The following is a 22,067-nucleotide window of genomic DNA, read 5'->3' on the forward strand; positions in this document are numbered from 1 at the left end:
AACTAGCAGAAGTGGGAGGGGTAACTCGCTTTACTCACCACAGTAACCTCCTTGTCATGTGCGTATGATGTTACTTCCTGTTATCACGTGCGCAAACAGACAACATGGCGCCTCCATGCTTGCAAATTGCGCCAAAAACTACTTTTAAACAGGAAATGATGGAATTTTACCGTACATATTTACAGCGGGTTTATTCAGACGGGATTAGTATCACCTGAGGTAATTTTTCCGGATCTTTTTACAGAAAGTAAAAGTCGCCCCGTAAAACTAATCCAGTCCGAATAGGGCTATAGACTAGAACATTTATTCCTAAATATAACAGTTCGAATTTAAAAAATAAATAAATTTCAGACGAACCTCCTGGAACATTTCGGGTCTCTTTCGGGGCTTTACAGATTACAGACAGCTACTCTCATAACTTTAGTGTGTTGTGTCCCTCAGTGACCTTAAGGGGTCAGCAAAACAACTCTAATCTGCGATGCACCCACCACCAGGCTTCACCGTTCTTTCTCACAAATTGCCAAATCTAATCAACAGCTACAGGAAACATTTAGTGGTAGTTATTGCTGGTAGATTAGGATCGATCATACACGATTTCAAATGCTTCTGACTAACCTGGATTGTTGTTGGTTATTTTTTTCTGTTGACGTAATCCATTAGTCATTAATCACACAATGCAGGTAATACAGTTAAATGTTGTGTAAACAGGATATTCGGGTCAATTGGCTTAGTTAAATAATATTCTTCCTCAGTTTGATATAATGATTAACTGCGAAATCTCAGAGGAAGTATTTGGTAGCGCTGCGTGCAGGAAGTATTTTCCGAGGCTGAGCATCAGTCTGAACGATGAACGTTTACATTAAAGTTTTAAAGCGTCCTGTGGATAATGTTCGTATAGATGACTACAGTATTTATATCCATGTTGAGTGGTTTAATGCCCTATAAAATGCACTTGAGGCTGTCTGAGCTCAGTCTTATTTGCTTCTCTAGGGAAAATGGTCTTTGGTTGTGGTTTAAGTGATGTAAATGTATAAGAACAAGCTCAGTGATCGAGCGCTGTTGACCTCTGCAGAGGAGAACGGGTCACATGACTGGTCACGGCTTTGTCGGTATTGACCTCGTGTCTCTGTTTATCCTCAAGTTCTTGGTTTGTGTTCTCAGATGAAGACAAAATCACCATTTTCGATAAGACCGAGGTGAACCTGGTATCATTCCGCCGCACCATTTATCTGGCCATTCAGTCAAGGTGAGAACAAATACACACACAGCACAAATTGCATACACTGCAGGGCCCAAAGAGGAGGTGTGGGGGTAAGGCGGGTGTCCGAGAGTGTGGGGGTAAGGCGGGTGTCCGAGAGTGTGGGGGTAAGGCGGGTGTGCGAGAGTGTGGGGGTAAGGCGGGTGTGTGAGAGTGCGGGGGAAAGGCGGGTGTCCGAGAGTGTGGGGGTAAGGCGGGTGTGCGAGAGTGCGGGGGTAAGGCGAGAGTGCGGGGGTAAGGCGGGTGTCCGAGAGTGTGGGGGTAAGGCGAGAGTGCGGGGGTAAGGCGGGTGTGCGAGAGTGCGGGGTAAGGCGGGTGTGCGAGAGTGCGGGGGTAAGGCGGGTGTGCGAGAGTGCGGGGGTAAGGCGGGTGTCCGAGAGTGCGGGGGTAAGGCGGGTGTGCGAGAGTGCGGGGGTAAGGCGGGTGTGCGAGAGTGAGGGGGTAAGGCGGGTGTGCGAGAGTGCGGGGGTAAGGCGGGTGTGCGAGAGTGCGGGGGTAAGGCGGGTGTGCGAGAGTGCGGGGTAAGGCGGGTGTGCGAGAGTGCGGGGGTAAGGCGGGTGTGCGAGTGTGGGGGGGTAAGGCGGGTGTGCGAGAGTGTGGGGGTAAGGCGGTTGTGCGAGTGTGGGGGGTAAGGCGGTTGTGCGAGTGTGGGGGGAGGAGGGGGTGCGAGAGTGTGGGGGGGAGGCGGGGGTGCGAGAGTGTGGGAGGGTGCGAGAGGGGGTGCGAGAGTGTGGGAGGGTGCGAGAGTGTGGGGGTGGGAGGGTGTGAGAGGGGGTGCGAGAGTGTGGGAGGGTGCGAGAGAATTTTCTGTAGTGAAATTTCGATGTATCCCACACTAAGGCTGATCTGCAGAGCAGCAGTGGCCTGATTCTAACCTTCCTCTGAAACAGAACTGCTCTTTGAGCTTGTCAAGCCTTTGAAGGCCCCCTGAGGTGCGACCCAGTGATCACATGATCAGCTTCAGTAAGCCCAGTCTCTCAGGAAATCTCAATCAACTTCTTGCTTAACCTGGTTTTTTCTCCCATTGCTCTTTGATGATTTCTGTCAGTACACTCCGATCAGCTACAGGAACCCTGTGTCCAGCCTGAGTTTTACTGAACTCCTGCTATAAACTGTGGGACTGCTGGTTCACAGGATGGGACTGTCATAAGGAATATTATAAGGGTTCCCGCGGGGTCTTAAAAAGTCTTAAAAGCATTGAATTTATTAATTTGGAAATAATACCTTAAAAAGTCTTTAAAAAGTCTTGAATTTTGATGTTTGGGTCTTAAAAATTGTGCTGTATGTAACTTCTCCATATTGTAATTTCCCTCAAAAGTTTCATTTGTCAACCACGATTATTTTGATTAAATGACGTAGTATAAAAGAGTGGCGGAACCAATAATTGAGAACGCAACGCAGCCCCGGGTCACCGTACAAAATACTGCGAACACGCGATGCCTTTAGTAAAGGAAGATCACGCGCTACGACACCACAGCCATAGACTACAACACAACATAACAAGCAAAGGAGAAGCGCGAGAAATCAATGAAAATCTCAGCATTCCACAGGAAAGGTTGACTGATGTAGTGTTAATTTTGTCAGACGAGAGGAGACGAAATATGTTCAACAACCTTTTTTTATGACTAAGACGAGACGATGACAAGACTGCACCACTGTCCAAAAACGCTGACTAAGACTAAATTAACATGCATTATTGTTGACGAAAAAAGACGAGACGAAAATGTTTTGTATAAAATAAAAACTAAGATAAAATCTCTCTTCATTTTCGTCTACAATTGTCTCTGCTTTTTCATCAGTTGTTACGCCTTTAAAATATTCACAACGAGTTTGCGGTTTTGCGCTGTTGCTCAAGTTACAGGTCCGCGAAGCGGATCACGCTTATTATATCGCTACCTACCAAATAAATCGCTAATTTGGCACAAAATGATGATTTAAAAATGAGTTTATTGATTTAAAAACGATTGTATTGTTTCCTCTAAAGAAAATAGTGCGCTCCGTCTCTACGGAGGTTAGAATCCTGTGTCCATGGCAACGCTCTGTTTTTCATGGCAACGGTGTGTTATAGTTCGCAGCGGTTTGTTATCAAGAAATAAAAGTGTGTGTGCGTAGAAAGAATTCGTCCACACGCCGCTCAAATAAATAAATAAATAAATAAATGAAATCTCCTTAGCGCAAGTCCACCCTAGGTCTAGGCAGGCTTTTTGTGTTAAATTATATTTCCTGTCGCTGCGCAGGCTCTTTTATTGTACATGACAGCTTATGTCCCGATGACCGGTCTTTGCATTACGATTAAAAGCAGTATCGATAAAGTATAAAATGTGATGTGCAGTCAAGATCGAGTGTATGCACTGTTTAAATGTGTGTTCTCAACTTCTCACTGATACTTTTGTGATTCGCGGAGTTTTGACCAGTTTTATAGCCTTGATATTGTTTCTTATTCAAAAGTGGTGACAGAAAAAACTCAGCACCCCCCAACCTGAAACCTCTTCCCACCCCCCTGTCACAATCACATCATAATCAACATGAATAATTAGGCTTAAAAACAAATGTATATGTAAGGGAATCAAGTTTAACAATTACATGTAATATTGCTCCAAATATCAATAACGGTGTGTGCAATACCATGTATAACTTACATTAAGTTGGTAATTTATATGTATAATGTGTGTGTGTGTGTGTATATATATATATATATATATATGTATATATACACACACCTACAGTTTTGATCTTAGGCTTTTCATTAAGTTATTTATTTCCACTATAACACTTGTGTTCCTGATATTATTGCATTTAATGAGGCCTCGTTGTATTTATTCTTACAATAGATTCCAGATGTGGTCAAGCTACAATTTTTTGACTAAAACTAGACTAAAATGACGAGACTTTTAGTCGACTAAAACTTGACTAACAAAAAAAGATATGTGAATGACTAAATATGACTAAAACTAACAAGGACATTTGGCACAAGACTAAGACTAAATTAAAAATAGGTGAATTTTTTTTTAAAAACTCTTTTCGTCATTGGTTAAAACCAGTGGACAACAACGTTTTTGAGGCCTTTTGCACCATATGCAAAAAAAGGATTCAGCTAGGTACAATGGGAATGAATGCATTAGAGTCTCATGCCTAGTCGTCCAAGCACATTAACGTTCTCAATGGACAAAAACAAACTCCTTCCATCGCTTGCGTGTTTCAACCAACTAATGTTAGCCAGCTATCTGCTAATGTGCCTTAAGTGGCAACAGGAGCTAATGTTAGTCAGCTTGCTGCTAGCGCTGCAGACCCTCCAGCTATGGCCGCAACTAGAGTGGATTTGCTTACAACTTTTGGGTCCACACCAACACTGACCTGATCTCCAGGTCCAACCTCTTGCGGAGAGGCCATAAGGAGTAGTTGACGGAACTGGCTGTCCTTGATAAAGACATTGCTGTCCTGAGTGAAGCGCTAAGGAGTTGACTGTGTTTCTTAATTTAATTTATTGTTGAGTTCTGATTTTCGATGTTTATTGTTCAGGGGTCTCTCAGTTCCCCATATTCCCAGCATGGAATAAGTAGCTAGCTCATGTTAAAAAACAACTTAACATTGTTCAGCAAACTTTCTTGTGGCCTACTGAAATGTTTTTATTTTTCACACTGCTTGGCTTATCTTTTACCCATTCCACATTTGAAAAATAAATGAACACAAGTTCAAGGATTTTGTTTTTCTTTGCTCTTAGGGACGTGAAATGGGTATTAATTTTTTTATATAAATGGTCTTAAAAAGGTCTTAAAAAGACTTGAATTTAACTTGAAGAAACCTGTAGGAACCCTGTATTATGTTTTTGGTTTATAAAGTTTTATTTCCTGGAAATGATTAAAAAAAAATAAATAAATAAAGTTTCTATTGTCACAATTATAATATAGACAGATTTATTGTATGAACAAAACAGTAGCTTCCTCACACTGGAAAACTATACATAGAAAATGTGGACCATTTACTTTTATGGCATTTGGAAGAAGCTTTTATTAAGAGCAACTTTCTTTTATCTTGTTTACGCAACTTACCAGTTGAGGGTCAGTAGTGGCAGCTCGGTGGTTGGTTTGTACTCTCAACCCTTTTGGGACATTATAGGTTCAAGGGTTGTTGATCAGAAGATCAGGGTTCAAGCCCCAGCACTTCTAAGCTGCAACTGTTGGGCCCTTGAGCAAGGCCCTTAACCCTTCCTGGTCCAGTATCATGTAATAGCTAGCGGTCCGGACAGCTGAATCACTGACTATTTTCATACGACAGTTGAAGAACTACTTATTTGGGAAACACTTCAACTAGCACGTCTTTCCCTATTTTTTGCATTTAAAAAAAAAACAAAAAAAAAAACTTAGAAACTTTTTCATTGTAACTTTGAACAATGTTTTAAACTCATGGTATCTTAAGTATGTAACCCAGTGAACCAGCATTAATGTATCCAATGATGGAGATTTAAGCACTTCTGTACGTCTCTCTGGATAAGGGGCATCTGCCAAATGTTGTAAATGTAATAGCTGCCCCTGTGCTTTACCCCCAACCTCTACAGTTGGTATATGCAACAACAACAAAAAAGAATTCCTTTGTGCTGTAATGTATATGTGGCAGTGATAAAGGCTTCTGTGCGCCAATTTCTTTTCATTTCAACCTTCCCATTCTACGTCCAAGGTCTTAAAATAAGTCCTGATTCATGCTCTTGCTGTTATTTCCAACCTCTCTCAGCACTTGCTATTTATTTAATGTATTTATTTATTTATTTGTTTATTTATCCATCATAAAACTTCTGACGTCTCAGCACCGAGAAGCATATGTTCCATGCTGCTAAGTTAACCCATAAAGAAGTGCTGAGATGTGATACTCTATCGGTCAGAGCAGCACAGCTGATCACCAGAGTCAGAATCTTCTCAGGTTCTCAGCAATTACGATTGGACTGTTGAAGTAGTTGTTGTGTTTTTTGGGCTGCTGTCGGTTCAGGGTCGCCAGTGGATCGTCCGTTTCACACATTTGAATTTATTCCATATAACCTTCCTGACAAACCCATCCATTTAAATCCAGACTTAGGACTGGGATTAGCTGGGTTGGTTTCCTGCCCGGGATTCGAACCCGGGTCTCACACCGTCGGTCAGTTTAATAATAAATTGGTAGTTCATGGCCATGTTTGAGTGATACAAAGGATTTAGGGTTTTAATACTCACACTGTAATTACAGGACGGATTTTAGTCTCTGAATCCGTCTCCTCTGCCGGTGTTTTGTGTCTGAAGGGGAATTTGCCAGCTCATTGATTGCCTAGTGGCTCTTGCAGACTTGCCGTGACCACAGAGAGAAAGAAAAGAGAGAGAGAGACAGGAGGGCCGTTTGTGTCCTTATGTCCCAAAGCACGAAGCAGTTTCACTGCCAAAACCAGCTAAACATCTGTTCTCTCTTCAGCAGTCTCTCACTCGTCGGACCCACACACCAAGGAGCTTATTTTAACCGCATGGTACCAGAAATAGTCTAATGAATATGTATGTATGGAGATTAGGAGAATTCAAATAGCTCCAGGTTCTGAAGTCGCTAAAGCTAAATATATTGTACAACAAAAATCAGGATAAAACAATGCATGAGTCTGGCTACTCTGAGAAGGAATGAAAACATTTCTGTAAGTAATAAATCTCATAAATATGTATTTTTTTATTGAACTAAGTGAGTACTGATGCTACTCGGTTTATTATTGTTTATCATAAGTGTTTGGATAAAAACAAAAACTCAACCCTTGAAACTTTCTCAAAGGGTCTGTTTTGTGTGTCTGGATCTTGTTACTAAATACTTTTGAATGTGCGTTTGGGGGATTAAGTTCCGGGGGACAGCAGAAGAGAAACAGATCTTGGGAGTGTTTAATGTCAATGTGTGTATGAAATCCTTAACTATTACAATTCGCCTGTCTGTGGAAATATGTCTGTGTTTAACCTCTGATGTGCCGTCTAGTGAGTGTTGCTTTTATTTCTCCTGGTGTATATAATACATTCAGGGGTGTGTGTTTGTGTGCATATTTGAGAGTGAGTGTTCTGGTGTGTGTGAGTATGGGGGTGTGTGTGAGTATTGGGGGTGGAGGGGTGAGGGATGTGAGTAGGGGGGGTGGGGGATGTGAGTATGGGGTGTGGGGGGTGAGGGATGTGAGTATGGGGTGTGGGAGGGTGAGGGATGAGAGTATGGGGGTGTGGGGGGGTGAGGGATGAGAGTATTGGAGTGTGTGGGAGGCATGAGAGTATGGGGGGTGTGTGGGAGGGATGAGAGTGTAGGGGGTGTGGGAGGGATGAGAGTGTAGGGGGTGTGTGGGAGGGATGTGAGTATGGGGTGTGTGTGGGAGGGATGAGAGTGTAGGGGGTGTGTGGGAGGGATGAGAGTGTAGGGGGTGTGTGGGAGGGATGAGAGTATGGGGTGTGTGTGGGAGGGATGTGAGTGTAGGGGGTGTGTGGGAGGGATGAGCGTTGGGGGGTGTGTGGGAGGGATGAGAGTGTAGGGGGTGTGTGGGAGGGGTGTGTGGGAGGGATGAGAGTGTAGGGGGTGTGTGGGAGGGATGCGAGTAGGGGGGGTGTGGGAGGGATGCGAGTATTGGGGGTGTGGGAGGGATGTGTGTGGGGGGGTGTGTGTGGGAGGGATGTGTGTGGGGGGGTGTGTGTGGGAGGGATGTGAGTATGGGGCAGGGATGTGAGTGGGTGGGTGTGGGAGGGGTGTGTGTGGGAGGGGTGTGAGTATGGGGGGGTGTTTGTGGGAGGGATGTGAGTGAGTGTGTTTGTAGGAGTGCATGTAAAGGTGTGTGTGTGGGAGGGAGAGAGAGAGAAAGACTAATATTTCTGTTCTTCTCTCTATTCTCCAGCTTGGACTTTGAGGAATGTGCTCACAAGCTGATCAAGATGAACTTCCCTGAAAACCAGACGGTACGTTCACCTCATTACTGAACCCTTTTACCTCAAATAAGAAGTTCCTCAGGAGCAGTTTAGATGTCATCATATCTGGTCCACAGCTGTTGTTTCACCCGTTTCCTGTACTATAACTGATCTCATGCTTTCCTCTACAAGTATTCTAGCTCCTAGTTGACTGGCACTGGAGCTGCTCGGGGAATTCAGACCCAGTTTAGTGTTCTATCTGGTTTGCAGAGAGGTGCAGACTGCGTTACAGCTCTCTCGCTGCTTTAGATCTTCATCATCGCTACACATAAATACAGGCTTTACATTCATCCCACATGTCCTTAGGAAGATGTCTCAGAGACGACCTTCTCGTTTTCTGTCTCTACCCAATATCAAATATCAAATAGACGTTTCATTAGGTGTCTTCAAACCTTGATATGTTTTGGGTTTTTCCAGTGACTGATAAGGAAGGACTCTGACCTGTTAGTTCCTCAGCTTTCACTATTCCACCGGACTACAAACTGTTATAAAAAAAAGGACATTATTTACATTGACATCATTTCCTTTCCAGTGTCACCCAAATGAGGACGAGGTTCACTTCTGAGTCTGGTTCCTCTCCAGGTTTCTTCCTCATATCATCTCAGGGACTATTTTCTCACTACCGTCCGTCACCTCACACTTGATCATTAGAGATGGATGTTAGAGATATCTAGTAACATTAAACATTACAGTTTTTATTGTTTATATGTTTCTGTAAAGCTGCTTTGAGACAATGGCAGTAGTTTAAAGCACTTTGCAATTGAATTGAAAAATGACCAGAGCCCCGGGTCATTTACACCACATACTGATTCCGAGTTAGAGAGCCGTTCGAGACGCACCCAGTGAGTAAAGTAAAGTGAGCCTCCATCTCGAGGACTCGTCGTTCCGGCGTTTCCACTGGAGGATAAAAAGAGCATTTGCTGAACATAACCAAAGGGCAAAGTAAGCGGGGGCTCAAGCGAAAAAAGGCAGCTATATATAGAGAGAATGGGTTAACAGCTGGTGAGAGAGATGCACAGCGAGAGAGTGTGTGTGTGAGAGAGAGAGAGAGATGGAGTCTATAAGGCTCTGAAATCCAGCTCAGAGATGTAATATAACCCACACTGGGAGGATTTCACAGTGATAAAGCACTGATGTTTACATACGTACGCTATAGTAATAAATTCATGAAGGCAATGCTAACACCCTACAGGACACTAGGGGGCGCCACTCACTGCATTGATACCCCAAAGTTTTACATGATGGTCATGTACATTATCGTTACAGACATCAGGAAGGTTTAAAGCACAGGATTCGTTTAACGATGTCGAACGAAGACGCATCTCTCTGAACCCCGCAGATTGTTCATGAACACGTCGAAGTTCGCCATCAGACGTTGAGACGTTTTTTAAACATGAAACAGAATTAATGAGACAATTTTCTCTCTCAGTATAAGTCATAATATATATATATATATATATATACACACACACAGTATTGATTTGTATAATGTCTTCAAACAGGTTTATTTTTAAGAATATTTTTATTTAGCAATTTTATAGTCTTTTTATTTAAGTAACGTAAGTAAAAACGAACCCTTACTTAGCCCTTAACAGCCTAAATAAATAAATATGAGTAAAAAATGCACAATTAATAAACAAAATTCAAAGGAAAATTCTTAATTGATGTAATTAATAATAAAATAAAATCCATACAGTTAGTAATCAGTGTAACGAACAAATCTGTCTAATTAAAAATGAAATTGAAATAATCCTCGATGATGGTCAAAACATTGTTGTTTATATTAATAATCTATACAAATAATAATGGCAAATCCCTAAATTATAGAGATTTTTATTTGTATTATTAAGGAAATGATTTAGCTTCATGTTATATTAGGGCATCGTGCTGGATTTGGTTTTTATTCATGAATATTCATATTCAGTATTTGTTTCACACTTTAGATGATTTTATTCATGTCGCACCCAAAACCCACCCCCCCACACACACACGCGCGCACACACACACACACTCCAGTCAGTCCGGCTTGTTTAAAACATCTTTAATTAAGAAAATTGCTTAAAAGTGGATTTGCTTTTTCCTTTTCTTTCTTTTTAAACCCTTCACGTTCATATAACAGTAATAATTTTGTTGACGGAGAATGAATAGGAACACACACACACACACACACACACACACACACACACACCCTCTCTCACCCCTAGCTTGTGTCAGTTGAAGTGTGCTGTGGATTTGAACAGCATTTCCTGTCAGCAGGATATGATTGATGAAGGGTTTTTTTTCCACATAGGAAGTAAATTCCCCAGGATCATTAAACTGTCATGCGATGCGTCAGGTCGTGGCGCGATCGAGACACAGCCGCTGTGTCAATCTGGCTGGGAAATCTCTGTTCGAGGATACCGAACCCAAGGCAGTCAGAAATCCCACACAGATACAGAGAAAAGTCAAGTCAAGAAGCTTTTATTGTAATTTCAGCCATATATAGCTGACGCAGTAGACTGTGAGATGAAACGACGTTTCTCCAGGACCGCGATGCTACATAAAACAACACAAAGCTTAACAACCAAGCACTTAACTCCTAGCCGCAACGTGTGCAAGCTAGTACAACAGTGCGAGACAAACGACAGGAACGCTTATGTCTACAAATAGAAATGAATCAGTACATTTGTCCAGTTATTAAAAAAAAATAAAATAATTCAGAGGACATTTGATTAGCGTTCAATATTTCTGCATTCGGAACAAATAAAGGTGGCCGCACGGTAAATCTTAGTGACACGTAATTAAGTAGCGTGTGTGTGTGCGCGTGTGTGTGTGCTTTTCTAAGTTGAAATACTGTGGTGTCCAAAGCATTTCCGCCTGATTCCAGACTCGCTCGGTGACCGACACCGTGTTAGTCAGCGACGGCTCACTGCCTCGCTGCCGGTTTGAGATTTTTATTAGATCTTTTGAAATGCCGACTCAGTCGTTTTCAGCATGTGGAGCCTCCAGTGGATCTGATGGTCTTGATGGACTCACTCTGTAATGTAGCATCAGAGGACAGTGGCTTCACTCATCACTCAGTACACTATAAAATACACCAGTCTCTCCCCAATCTCTCTCCCTTTGTTGTTTTCTTCCTTCCTGCATTCTTTTTCTTGCATTCTTCGTTTGTTCGTTCCTTCCTCCTTCCTTGGATTCGTGCTTGCTTTCATTCTTCCTTCCATGCATCATTTCTCACTTACTTTCCTTTCTCCCATTATTGCTTCCCCTTCCTATATTCCTTCCTCTTGTATCCTTTTTCCCTTCCTTCCTTTCTTCCTTCCTTCCTACCCCCCCCCAAACTTTTGTTCTCTCCCATCTTTCCTTCGTTGCTTAATTGCATTTTGCCTTTTTTTTCCTTTTCACTTACGTTCTCCCTTCCTTCCTTCCATTCTTACACTCCTTCCTCTCTTCCCTCTTTCCTTCCTTTACACATTTCCTTTCTAGTTTTCTTACTTTCTTAATTGTTGAAATAAAGTTTCTTTATTTCTTTCACTCCCATCCTTCCTTCCTTTCCACCTTTCCTTCCTTGCTTACTATTTGGCTTAATTGCAAAGAAGGTAATTCCTTATTTTCACTTCCCTTCCTTACTACCATCCTTTCTTACTTCCGTCCTTACATTCTTCCTTACTTATTTCCTTCCTTACTACCTTACTTCCCTCCTTCTTTACTTATTTCCTTCCTTACTACCTTACTTCCCTCCTTCTTTACTTATTTCCTTCCTTACTACCTTACTTCCCTCCTTCTTTACTTATTTCCTTCCTTCCTTCCTTCCTTACTTGCTTGAGAGGTCAAGGCACAGTGGAATGGAGCAGTGATGTGTATGTGCGCATGTTCGCTTAATGCCATGAATTTAGATCCAGGTGATATAAATAAATAAATAAATCCATCTGAATTCACGTGCTATAGTTCTAGCGGTCATTTGAATTATTTGTTCATTTATCTCATTCATTCATTCATTCATTTTCTACCGCTTATCCGAACTACCTCGGGTCACGGGGAGCCTCTCAGGCGTCATCTGGCATCAAGACAGGATACACCCTGGATGGAGTGCCAACCCATCGCAGGGCACACACACACACACACACACACACATTCACTCACGCAATCACACACTACGGACAATTTTCCAGAGATGCCAATCAACCTACCATGCATGTCTTTGGACCGGGGGAGGAAACCGGAGTACCCGGAGGAAACCCCCGAGGCACGGGGAGAACATGCAAACTCCACACACACAAGGTGGAGGTGGGAATCGAACCCCGACCCTGGAGGTGCGAGGCGAACGTGCTAACCACTAATCCACCGTGCCCCCCTTGATCATTTATCTGAGTAATGATTTTGTTCATTTATCACATTTGGAGCGCACACTGTACATCCACTTCAAATCTTTTTATCCCATATCCAGTCCCATAGTTTAACCGTGTATTTAAAAATACATGATCATAATATAGTCTAGCGGAGTGATTTCCTGTGATCAGCACCGGAGTGGAGGCTCACCTGCTCTTATTTCCTCTCACTGTATGTTGTTAGTAGGCAAGTGTCCGGTTTAGAGACGTTAAGGACTCCGGATTATTTCACACACGTCTTTCATGTTCTTTGTTTTTCCTGAATAATAGTTATAATGCTGTAGATACCATGTGGAGTTTGGCGAGCTGTCGTTCCTCAGATCCTCTCGGTGTGACGAGCGTCTGCTTCTGTTCTCATGGGCCGTTGGCCCGAGAGTTCAGGAGGAGAAAATGAAATGGTGGAGTTGGCAGAGAGAGGAATGATGGGCACTTATAAAGATCTAATGCACACTAATGGAAATGAGGGGAGCAGATGGTGATTTTTCTGCACACAAACACAACAAACACTTTTTCTTCTTTTACTCTCTTATTGATATCCAGCTCTTTTTCCAATAATGGTACTCTCTTTCTTTCTTTTCTGCTCTTTCCTGGGTTTGTCCATCTGTCTGTCCTTCCTCACGTTTTCTTGGTCCCCTTTTTCATTCCTCTCATCCTTCCTTCCTCCTTCCCTTTTATTTTTTTCGGTCCCTTCCTTCCTTCCTTCCTTCCTTCCTTCCTTCCTTCCTTTCTCTTGTTTTCTTGGTCCCTTTCTTCCTTTTTTCCTTTCCTTCCTTTCTTCCTTCCTTCCTTCCTTCCTTCCTTCTGTTTTCTTGGTTCCTTCCTTCTTTTCTTCAGCCCTTTCTTTTGTTGCCCCTTTCTTCTTTCCTTACTTCTTTCCATTGCTTCCTCCCCTCCTTGGTTCCGTCCTCTCTTTCTTCTTTTCTTCCTTGTGTTGCTCCTTCCTTCCTCTCTCCCTTTGTTGATTACCTTCTTCCTTTGCTTATTTACTACTTTCCCCTCTGTATTGCTTCGTCCCTTCCCCCTTTTCTTCTAACCTTTCTTCCTTCCTACCTTTCTTGGTGCTGTGCACCGAGGTCAGTGACCCTGGACATCCAATTCTTTGCTGTATCAGATCTAATCTCATATCTATATATAAAGTCCAGACTCTGCTCAGGCCCAGTGTGCAGCATCATGTAGCTTTTACAGATCAAGCCTCTTTAGTGATAAACACATTTTAAGATTTATTTTAGTGTCATTTTTGAATATTTGAATGAAAAATAAAGTCCCAAAGGGGTTCAAACGATCATTTGGACATCAGTAATATGTGCATTGATGGTTCAACACTTTTGGTACTGAAGGTCAAATTAAGGTCTCTCATCTTAGAGATACCCCTTTTCTTTCTCCTCCCTGGGGCAGATTTCTCCTCTTCGCTTCCACATGCCTGGAGATGGATGAAGCATTAGGGCGGATAATGAGGGAATCGGTGACCTGTTCACAGGCAGAGAAAAGCTTGTGTGTGTTCAGGGATGATTTAATTAGCCAGGATGTTTCTCTGAGCGTCTGAGAGCCAAACGGCTACAATAACATCAGTCGTGAAGCTTTATTAATTACCGTGTTATCTTTAAGAAGACGTTGGGAAACCTTGGAAGTGTTTCCACTTAAAAGAAGCGTGTAAACAATTAGACGAGTAAAAAATATATATATATATATGACCCACATGTGTGCGCGTGCGTGCATGTGGGGGGGGAATGGTCTCCCTCAGGTCCAGTATGCACTTGTTTAGTTCAGACTTTAAGATCTTGAGTCTGAATGTATTTTATAATATAGACTCGTGTGGAGCTGAGAGACTGTAAATCTGTATCTACAGGACTACAACACGGCTCCAGTCTCGTCAATGTTTATTATTTTATGTCTTTTTTTTTTTTTGTCTTTCACATCATGTTTATAATCTTCAGGCCCTGCACACTTGGTGTCTTAATGCTTTAACCCTTCCTCATTTATTTCATCCTTCTCCTCTCCCTTAATTTCTAACTTTATTGTTTCTTCCTTTTTTCCTTTCCTTCCTTTGTTTTTCCCTCCCTCCCTTTTGCTCTTTATTGCATCTTCCTTCCTTCCTTCCTTCCTTCCTTTCTTCCTTCCTTCCTTTTTCCCTCCCTCCCTCCCTCCTTCCCTTCATTTTGCTCTTCCTTTCTTCTTCCCCCCCATTTTGCTCTTCCTTCCTTCCTTTCTCCCTTCCTTCATTTTTCTCTCCCTCCCTTCCTCCCTCCCTTCCTTTACTTCCCTCCCTTAATTCCTTCCTTCCTCCCTTCCTTCCTTCCTTCCCATCCATTTCATTAGAGATTCATCTACATTGATCTTCTGGTCCCATGCTCGTTCCATGTCTGAATGTTTCATCATCTCACTAATCCAGCCCTGCAGTGAATTCCTCATCATCTGATTTGATGATGCGTGATGTTAGAAGTTCTCACTTCTGTGTGGAGTCCATAAGCTGACAGTGTTGTCATGTAGATGTCTTGTGGGAGCAGGTTTACAGTTGCCCAGCTCACTGCATCCAAAGATTTCTATTTGTGCATAAAATAAATGAAATGCAGATCTGAACAACTGATTAATCAAAAGTAGGGAAAAACTAAACAATGCTTCAGCAGTGTGGAAACGTGTGGCTTTTTCCCCCTGTTCCCAAAATACCTCAATGTTCCAGTATCTATGTACTAATGTCATTTTTGACTTCTTTTCACAGCTGGATATGAGTGCAGCATAACATCTGTCCTGTTAGTTGAATTCAGGCTGGTGTTAATGTCTGAAGGTTCGGATGGTATGTGAGGGTGTGATAACAGTACTGATCTGTGTTTACTGTGTCTCTGCAGAAGGAGCTGTGTAACATGATCCTGGACTGCTGCGCCCAACAGAGAACCTACGAGAAGTTCTTTGGTCTTCTGGCTGGGGTGAGGCTCGTCTCTACACACTCACCTGCATCTCCATTTACCATCATGTTTGTTTATTTACCTATCTGCCATTTTACAAGTCTGTTTACTGCCCTGTCTAGCTATCTATCTGTATAACTGTCTGATTGCCTACCTGTCTATTGACCTACTTCTCTACCCGTCTGTGTTTTCATCTCCCTCTAAATACCTACTTATCTACCTATCTGTTTATTTATCTACCTGCTTAAATACCTACTTATCTCCGGCTGTTTGTCTGTATCTCCATCTTTGTATCTGTTTTTCTGTTTGTTTATCTCCGTCTGTTTGTTTTCGCTGTTGCTTTATTTATCTCCATCGGGTTATTTATCTCCCTGTCTGTTTATTTATTTCCCTTTCTGTTTGTTTATCTCGTTGTCGGTCTGTTTACTTACCATCTCTCCACTCACTCCTCCTATGTGCCCATCTTCTTTCCTACCTCTTTATTTCACCCAGCTGTCTATCCTGCCCATACCCCTGTCTCTGTACCTGTCTATTTCTCTGTCCATTGACCTCCTTGTCTGTCTGCATGTTTGCCCATGTTTTGTGTTTCCCGCTAGCTGGTTTCATCTTTCTCTTCCTCTCTGTGTGTCTATAAAAATCTCATCACTCACAGGGGGGAAAAATTTGAAACTAGAACTCATTGTGTTCTTCGATCTTCCCTTCTGTAGGTTTCCCTTTCAAGAAAGATTAAATGTGTGCTTTCTTTAGAAAGCCTGAACCTTAAACCATCACACACTCGCAGGAAAATCTTCCTCTCGGAGTCTATTTATACCTTACAGTTGCTAATTGGTGATTTTATTTCTGTCTGGTTCGTCAGTATCGTCAGAACTTATTGCATGTCTAAGTTTAAAGTGTTTTTTCTCTGCTTAAAACACAAAGCTGCTAGAAACTTAGTGCCTGGAGGTGTGTTTTAGCACTTAGGAGACATGCAGATTTTTTTTATTACCGACTCCTAACTGAGAAACAGCAGGCTTCATGTTTCCCTTTTTTCCCCCCCTCTCCTCCTTTGCCTGTGTCTGCATCTGTCCATGAGCTTCACTTTCCAGTCCTCCGTCTCTTCTTCCTTCCGCTCGGCTGAACGGCTCCAGCCTGCGATTCGTCTCGTTACCTATTTTATTTCCTGCTGTCTGTGTCTGATGTTTATTTCTCCCTTTGTGAATCTCTGCAGCGCTTCTGCTTGTTGAAGAAGGACTACATGGAGAGTTTTGAGGCCATCTTCCAGGAGCAGTACGAAACCATTCACAGGCTGGAGACCAACAAACTCCGCAACGTGGCTCGAATGTTCGCACACCTCCTCTATACAGACTCCGTCCCGTGGAGCGTGAGTGACGTGGATCGTTTTCAGCATCGGTCCTGCTTAATAATCAAATAATACACGTCCCCTCGAGCTAGTGATATGACTCATCACTTAGTCACAAAGATAGGATTGCTTTTCTGCATAGAAACCTTTAACAGCCCTTTTTTTTAACATCATAATTATATTGCCTTAAAGAAGAAGCAAAATTTGGTTGCTATACTGAAGCTTTTATTTTATTTTATTAGTGAAGTCTTTTATTTATTTATTTATTTTATTTTTTATATATAATTTATAATTTTTTTTATAATTATAAAATTTTTATAAAAATATTGTATACATTTTTTAATAATTTTTAATTAATTAAATTATTTTTAATTTATTATTATTGTTATCGTTGTTTTTTTTAATGCCGTGCTATGAACTGGTTGGTCTGCAATTCCCTGCAGGTTCTAGAGTGCATTCGAATGAGTGAAGAGACGACGACGTCCTCAAGCCGTATTTTCGTCAAGATCCTCTTCCAGGAGCTGTGTGCCTACATGGGACTTCCGAAGCTCAACGAGAGACTCAAGGACATGTGAGTTGCCCCCTTGATTGAATTGTGCATTATAAACTCCCCTCTGAGGAAAACACACACATTGCATGTAAACGGTGCTGTTTTGACTGCAGGACACTGCAGCCCTACTTCGAAGGCCTGTTCCCTCGCGACAACCCGAGGAACACCAGATTCGCCATCAATTTCTTCACCTCCATCGGTCTCGGAGGCCTCACGTAAGAAACGCCTCTTTTTCCTCTGTAGGCCATGTGCGCACATATTACATCTCTTTATAGTACGATAATGGTAACCTTTTACAGGGCACTCCCATTCAAATGTCAAGCTTAGAATAAGGAAATCTAAGGTTAAGGGTTTAGCCATTGTGAATAAATGTCATCAGTTTCCATGCAAACATGCAGCCTAATAAGGTGTTAATAATCTGACTGAATGCAGTGGAGTTGAATTTAAATAATGAGGCTAATCAAAAGGTGGGACTTTAAATTAAACTGGAGCCTTGGGTGCATCTCAGTCAGCTCTGTAGTGAATTAAATGTTTAATCATTATATTGCAAATTGTGGCGCTGTAAAGAAATTTCTGGCATCACCGCTGGCATTGATCAGTAACATGCAGGACTGATAACTCTGACATATCCTTCTAGCTAGTGTTTTTTTTTTATAGAACGTCAAAGTTTAAAAAACTGCTAACGAACAACAGTAGTAATTACAACAATGATGATAAGCCTACAACCGTTATAACAAGCTACTTACATTTGTAGACAAAGTCTCCACTCCCTGTTATTACGACATATATTTTAGATCATGGTCTAATATATCAAGCCATGAGCTTCTGCTATTACTAGGGGTTCTGGTACCTAAACGTCTCTCTCTCTCTTAAACAGAGATGAGCTAAGAGAGCATCTAAAGAACGCCCCAAAGATGATCATGACCCAGAACCAGGACGTCGAGTCTTCTGACTCTTCCTCCTCCTCATCCTCATCATCAAACTCGTCGTCCTCGGGCAGTGACTCGGACTCCAGCGACTCGGATGACTCGTCTGACAGCTCCAGCTCTTCAGGTACGCGCCCTCGCTCATTCTTCAGTGTACTAATCCCTCTCGCAGTATCCTCGTATATAGCCTTTCGTGTACTAATCCCCCTCTCAGTACATTCGCTAATCTCTCAGTATACTAAATCCTCTTTCAGTATGTTAAGTCATCTGAGTATTCCAATCCCTCTCTCAGAACATTCGCTAATCTTGGTATACTAATCCCTTTGAGTACACTCGCTCATGTCTCAGAATACTAATCCCTCTCTCAGTACATTTTTCCCATCTCCCAATATACTAATCTCTCTCAGTACGCTTATTCCTCCTTCAGTGCATTAGTCCGTTCCTTTGTACACTAGCCTGTCTGTCCTCATCAGTGTGTGTGTGGGGGTGGAGAGAGAGAAAGGGAGAGATATCATCTCATTTTTCCTGTTTCCTGATATGATCTTATCATTTCCTTCTTATCATTTACACCCTGTCAGGTGCTCAGATATGAGGGCAGGCACTTTGTAATTTAGAGCTTAAAATAAACAGCAAGGGGCAATAAGTGAAGTGATGCTGAATCAGCTGTAGCCTGTGTATTATAGCGTGTGTGTGTAATTGCTTTAATTGGCTTCTTGTATATCATTTAATTGGCTTATTGTGCTAGTTAAGGGTGTGTTATTGTCTAAATGACATCAGGTCACCCACACATGTCTCGTTCCTGACTAAGCATTAGCCGTTAGCATTGAGATAATGAGGATGAAAGTTACTCAGAAATTTACAAAAGACAGAAACACACACACACACAAAGCTTTATGGTGGTGACCTGGTTTGAGGCTGTCAGAACTCTCTGGTGTAATTCTTAAGGGTATTCAGTAGCAGGCTTGGTAACCACACACAGCCTGAAACGAGTTGCAGTCATGTCCTAATTCATAATGTTTATTGAGTCCCCTTGTTTTCCCCCCTTGAATTCCCTCTTAGTTTCTCCCAACATAATTTATAATGCATGAGTGACTGACAGATCCATTCGGATTCCATCCCTGCAGCATCAGTGCGGTGCTGGGAAGTTACAGCTCCTTTAAATCTTACTTACACAAATTCAGAATTAAAGCCCCTGACAACTCTTTTCTCCATAATTAGCTACACCACACAATAACTTGACTGAAGCACTGTCTGCTTTCCTCGTGCTAATTGTTTCCTCTATTTCTGCTTTTCCACAGATTCAGACTCAGACAAGAAGCAGAAAAAGATTTCCCAACATGGAAAGAAGCATAAGGAGAAGAGCTCTAAACACAGCTGTCCTGCAGAAGAGAGGCAAAGTAAAAGAAACCAGAAACTAGACAAAAGTGCGGAGGACCCTCTAAGACAACGGGACAAATCCCATAAGGATATGCGAGAACGTGGGCGAAGGGACTCGCCTGTGCAAGCTCGTGGACGAAAAGAATCTCCTGATTTGCAAGAGCGTGGGCAAATGCACTCTCCTGACTTGCAAGCACGTGCGAGAAGGGACTCTCCTGATGTACGGCCTCGTGGAAGAAGAGACTCGCCTGATAAACGCAGGCGAAAGGACTCTCCTGATGTACCACCTCGTGGGAAAAGAGACTCACCCGATAAACACAGGCGAAAGGACTCTCCTGATGTACCACCTCGTGGGAAAAGAGACTCACCCGATAAACACAGGCGAAAGGACTCTCCTGATGTACCACCTCGTGGGAAAAGAGACTCACCTGATAAACGCAGGCGAAAGGACTCTCCTGATGTACGTCCTCATGGAAGAAGAGACTCACCTGATAAGCGCAGGGGAAAGGGTTCTCCTGATGTACGACCTCGTGGGAAAAGAGACTCACCTGATGAGCGTGGGCGCGACAGAAGGGACTCGCCTGTTGCGAGAGAGAAAGAGAGAAAGGACTCGCCGGTTGCACGAGGCAGAAGGGAGTCGCCGGTTGCACGAGGCAGAAGGGATTCGCCGGTTGCGCGCAGCAGAAGGGATTCGCCGGTTGCGCGCGGCAGAAGGGATTCGCCGGTTGCACGCGGCAGAAGGGAGTCGCCGGTTGCACGCGGCAGAAGGGAGTCGCCGGTTGAGCGCGGCAGAAGGGAGTCACCGGTTGAGCGCGGCAGAAACGAGTCGCCTGTTGCACGCGAACGCGGGAGAAGGGAGTCGCCTTTTGCCCGCGAACGCGGGAGAAGGGAGTCGCCTTTTGCCCGCGAACGCAGGAGACGGGAGTCGCCTGATGCGCGCGGGAGACGGGAGTCGCCTGATGCGCGTGGGAGACGGGAGTCGCCTGATGCGCGCGGGAGACGGGAGTCGCCTGATGCGCGCGGGAGACGGGAGTCGCCTGATGCGCGCGGGAGACGGGAGTCGCCTGATGCGCGCGGGAGACGGGAGTCGCCTGATGCGCGCGGGAGACGGGAGTCGCCTGATGCGCGCGGGAGACGGGAGTCGCCTGATGCGCGCGGGAGACGGGAGTCGCCTGATGCGCGCGGGAGACGGGAGTCGCCTGATGCGCGCGGGAGACGGGAGTCGCCTGATGCGCGCGGGAGACGGGAGTCGCCTGATGCGCGCCACCGCAGCTGGCAATACAAAACCCGAGATAATGAGGACTCACGTAAATACAAGGACACCAAGATAAACAGAGAGTGCAGACGCAGCCAAGAGCAAGAGAGGTCAAAGTCAAAATCTCAGGAGAGAAGCAGCAGAGACTCGTATAGGAACGGAACGGAGCGTGACGACAAGGAGAACCGGTACAGAGAGTCCAGGAGGAGAGAGGACAGAAGTGTAGAGAGATCACCCAGAAGACGCAGATAGCCCACAGCACGGGACAAACCAGTTAATACATTGCAAACTTTGAACCATGAAATGCAGTGTTTCTGTACAAACTAGCAGTGCATTGTGGGAAATATGGACAGTTTTAGATTCCCATTGGACAGTAGAAATTTGAGTAGTGTTGGTAACCTGGAGGATATTTTGTATTTTCTGAATTCCCTAAAATGTTTTGTGTTTATATGACCATTAAAAGAACCAATTAAATGACTGGCTTCAGTGTTGCATTTGAAATGTGGACTGGATTTAATAATTAGTTTCACCAGCTAGTTTTACATTCTACAGAGGAATAATCAGCATCTTTTTTTGCATAAAAAAGTGGATATTTGTACCACTTATGTGATTAACACTGTTAGATGTATTGTGCACATTGTAAAAGGTTAAATGTGGGACAAACTACAAAAAAAATCCTTGGGACCTGATTTCTTCTGTTCACTGAGGATATTTTAAAGAGTTGCTGAAACTGATATTTCAAGTCTTTATTTTTCTCTTTTTTCTCTCTCTTTTTTTTTTTTTTTTTTTTGAGAATTTTGAGCGTTGTCACCATAGTTGCAAAAGGGTTTGTCTATGGAGCAATGCTTTACTTTTTAACAATATCTTCAATTGTTCTCTTAAAATACAAACATCAAGCTAGAAATGTGCGCAAACAGATTTATGAATTAGCTGAAAACTGGAACTTGGCTAAATTAGTTAGCTAGTTAGATTTCACACTCATAGGTTTGCTATGACATCTGGTTAGAAGTGCACTCATTCAGATCATGCCTACCTAGATAGAAACATTTCCTCAGTGGAGAAGAAATGTGAGGCATATTGTATTGTACTGTATTGAGAACCTTTCCTTTAAAATAAAATATGCAAATAAAATGCTGTAGTGCGTTAAATATATTGGTATGTTT

General features: G+C 43.0%; 1 protein-coding gene across 1 annotated transcript in view; it reads left to right on the forward strand.

Moving 5' to 3' along the window:
* cwc22 (CWC22 spliceosome associated protein homolog) overlaps positions 1 to 21,378 on the forward strand; it is a 45,342-nt gene extending 23,964 nt beyond the window's left edge. The window contains exons 14-21 of the mRNA XM_060877036.1: positions 1,162 to 1,246; positions 8,121 to 8,181; positions 15,401 to 15,478; positions 16,665 to 16,817; positions 17,240 to 17,367; positions 17,460 to 17,561; positions 18,224 to 18,399; positions 19,571 to 21,378. Coding sequence (XP_060733019.1) covers positions 1,162 to 1,246; positions 8,121 to 8,181; positions 15,401 to 15,478; positions 16,665 to 16,817; positions 17,240 to 17,367; positions 17,460 to 17,561; positions 18,224 to 18,399; positions 19,571 to 21,156 — 2,369 coding nt within the window. The 3' untranslated portion in view covers positions 21,157 to 21,378. The remainder of the gene's footprint in view (positions 1 to 1,161; positions 1,247 to 8,120; positions 8,182 to 15,400; positions 15,479 to 16,664; positions 16,818 to 17,239; positions 17,368 to 17,459; positions 17,562 to 18,223; positions 18,400 to 19,570) is intronic.
* Positions 21,379 to 22,067: the final 689 nt, after the last annotated feature.

Source organism: Tachysurus vachellii, chromosome 8 (assembly GCF_030014155.1).
Source record: "Tachysurus vachellii isolate PV-2020 chromosome 8, HZAU_Pvac_v1, whole genome shotgun sequence".
Taxonomy (NCBI): domain Eukaryota; kingdom Metazoa; phylum Chordata; class Actinopteri; order Siluriformes; family Bagridae; genus Tachysurus; species Tachysurus vachellii.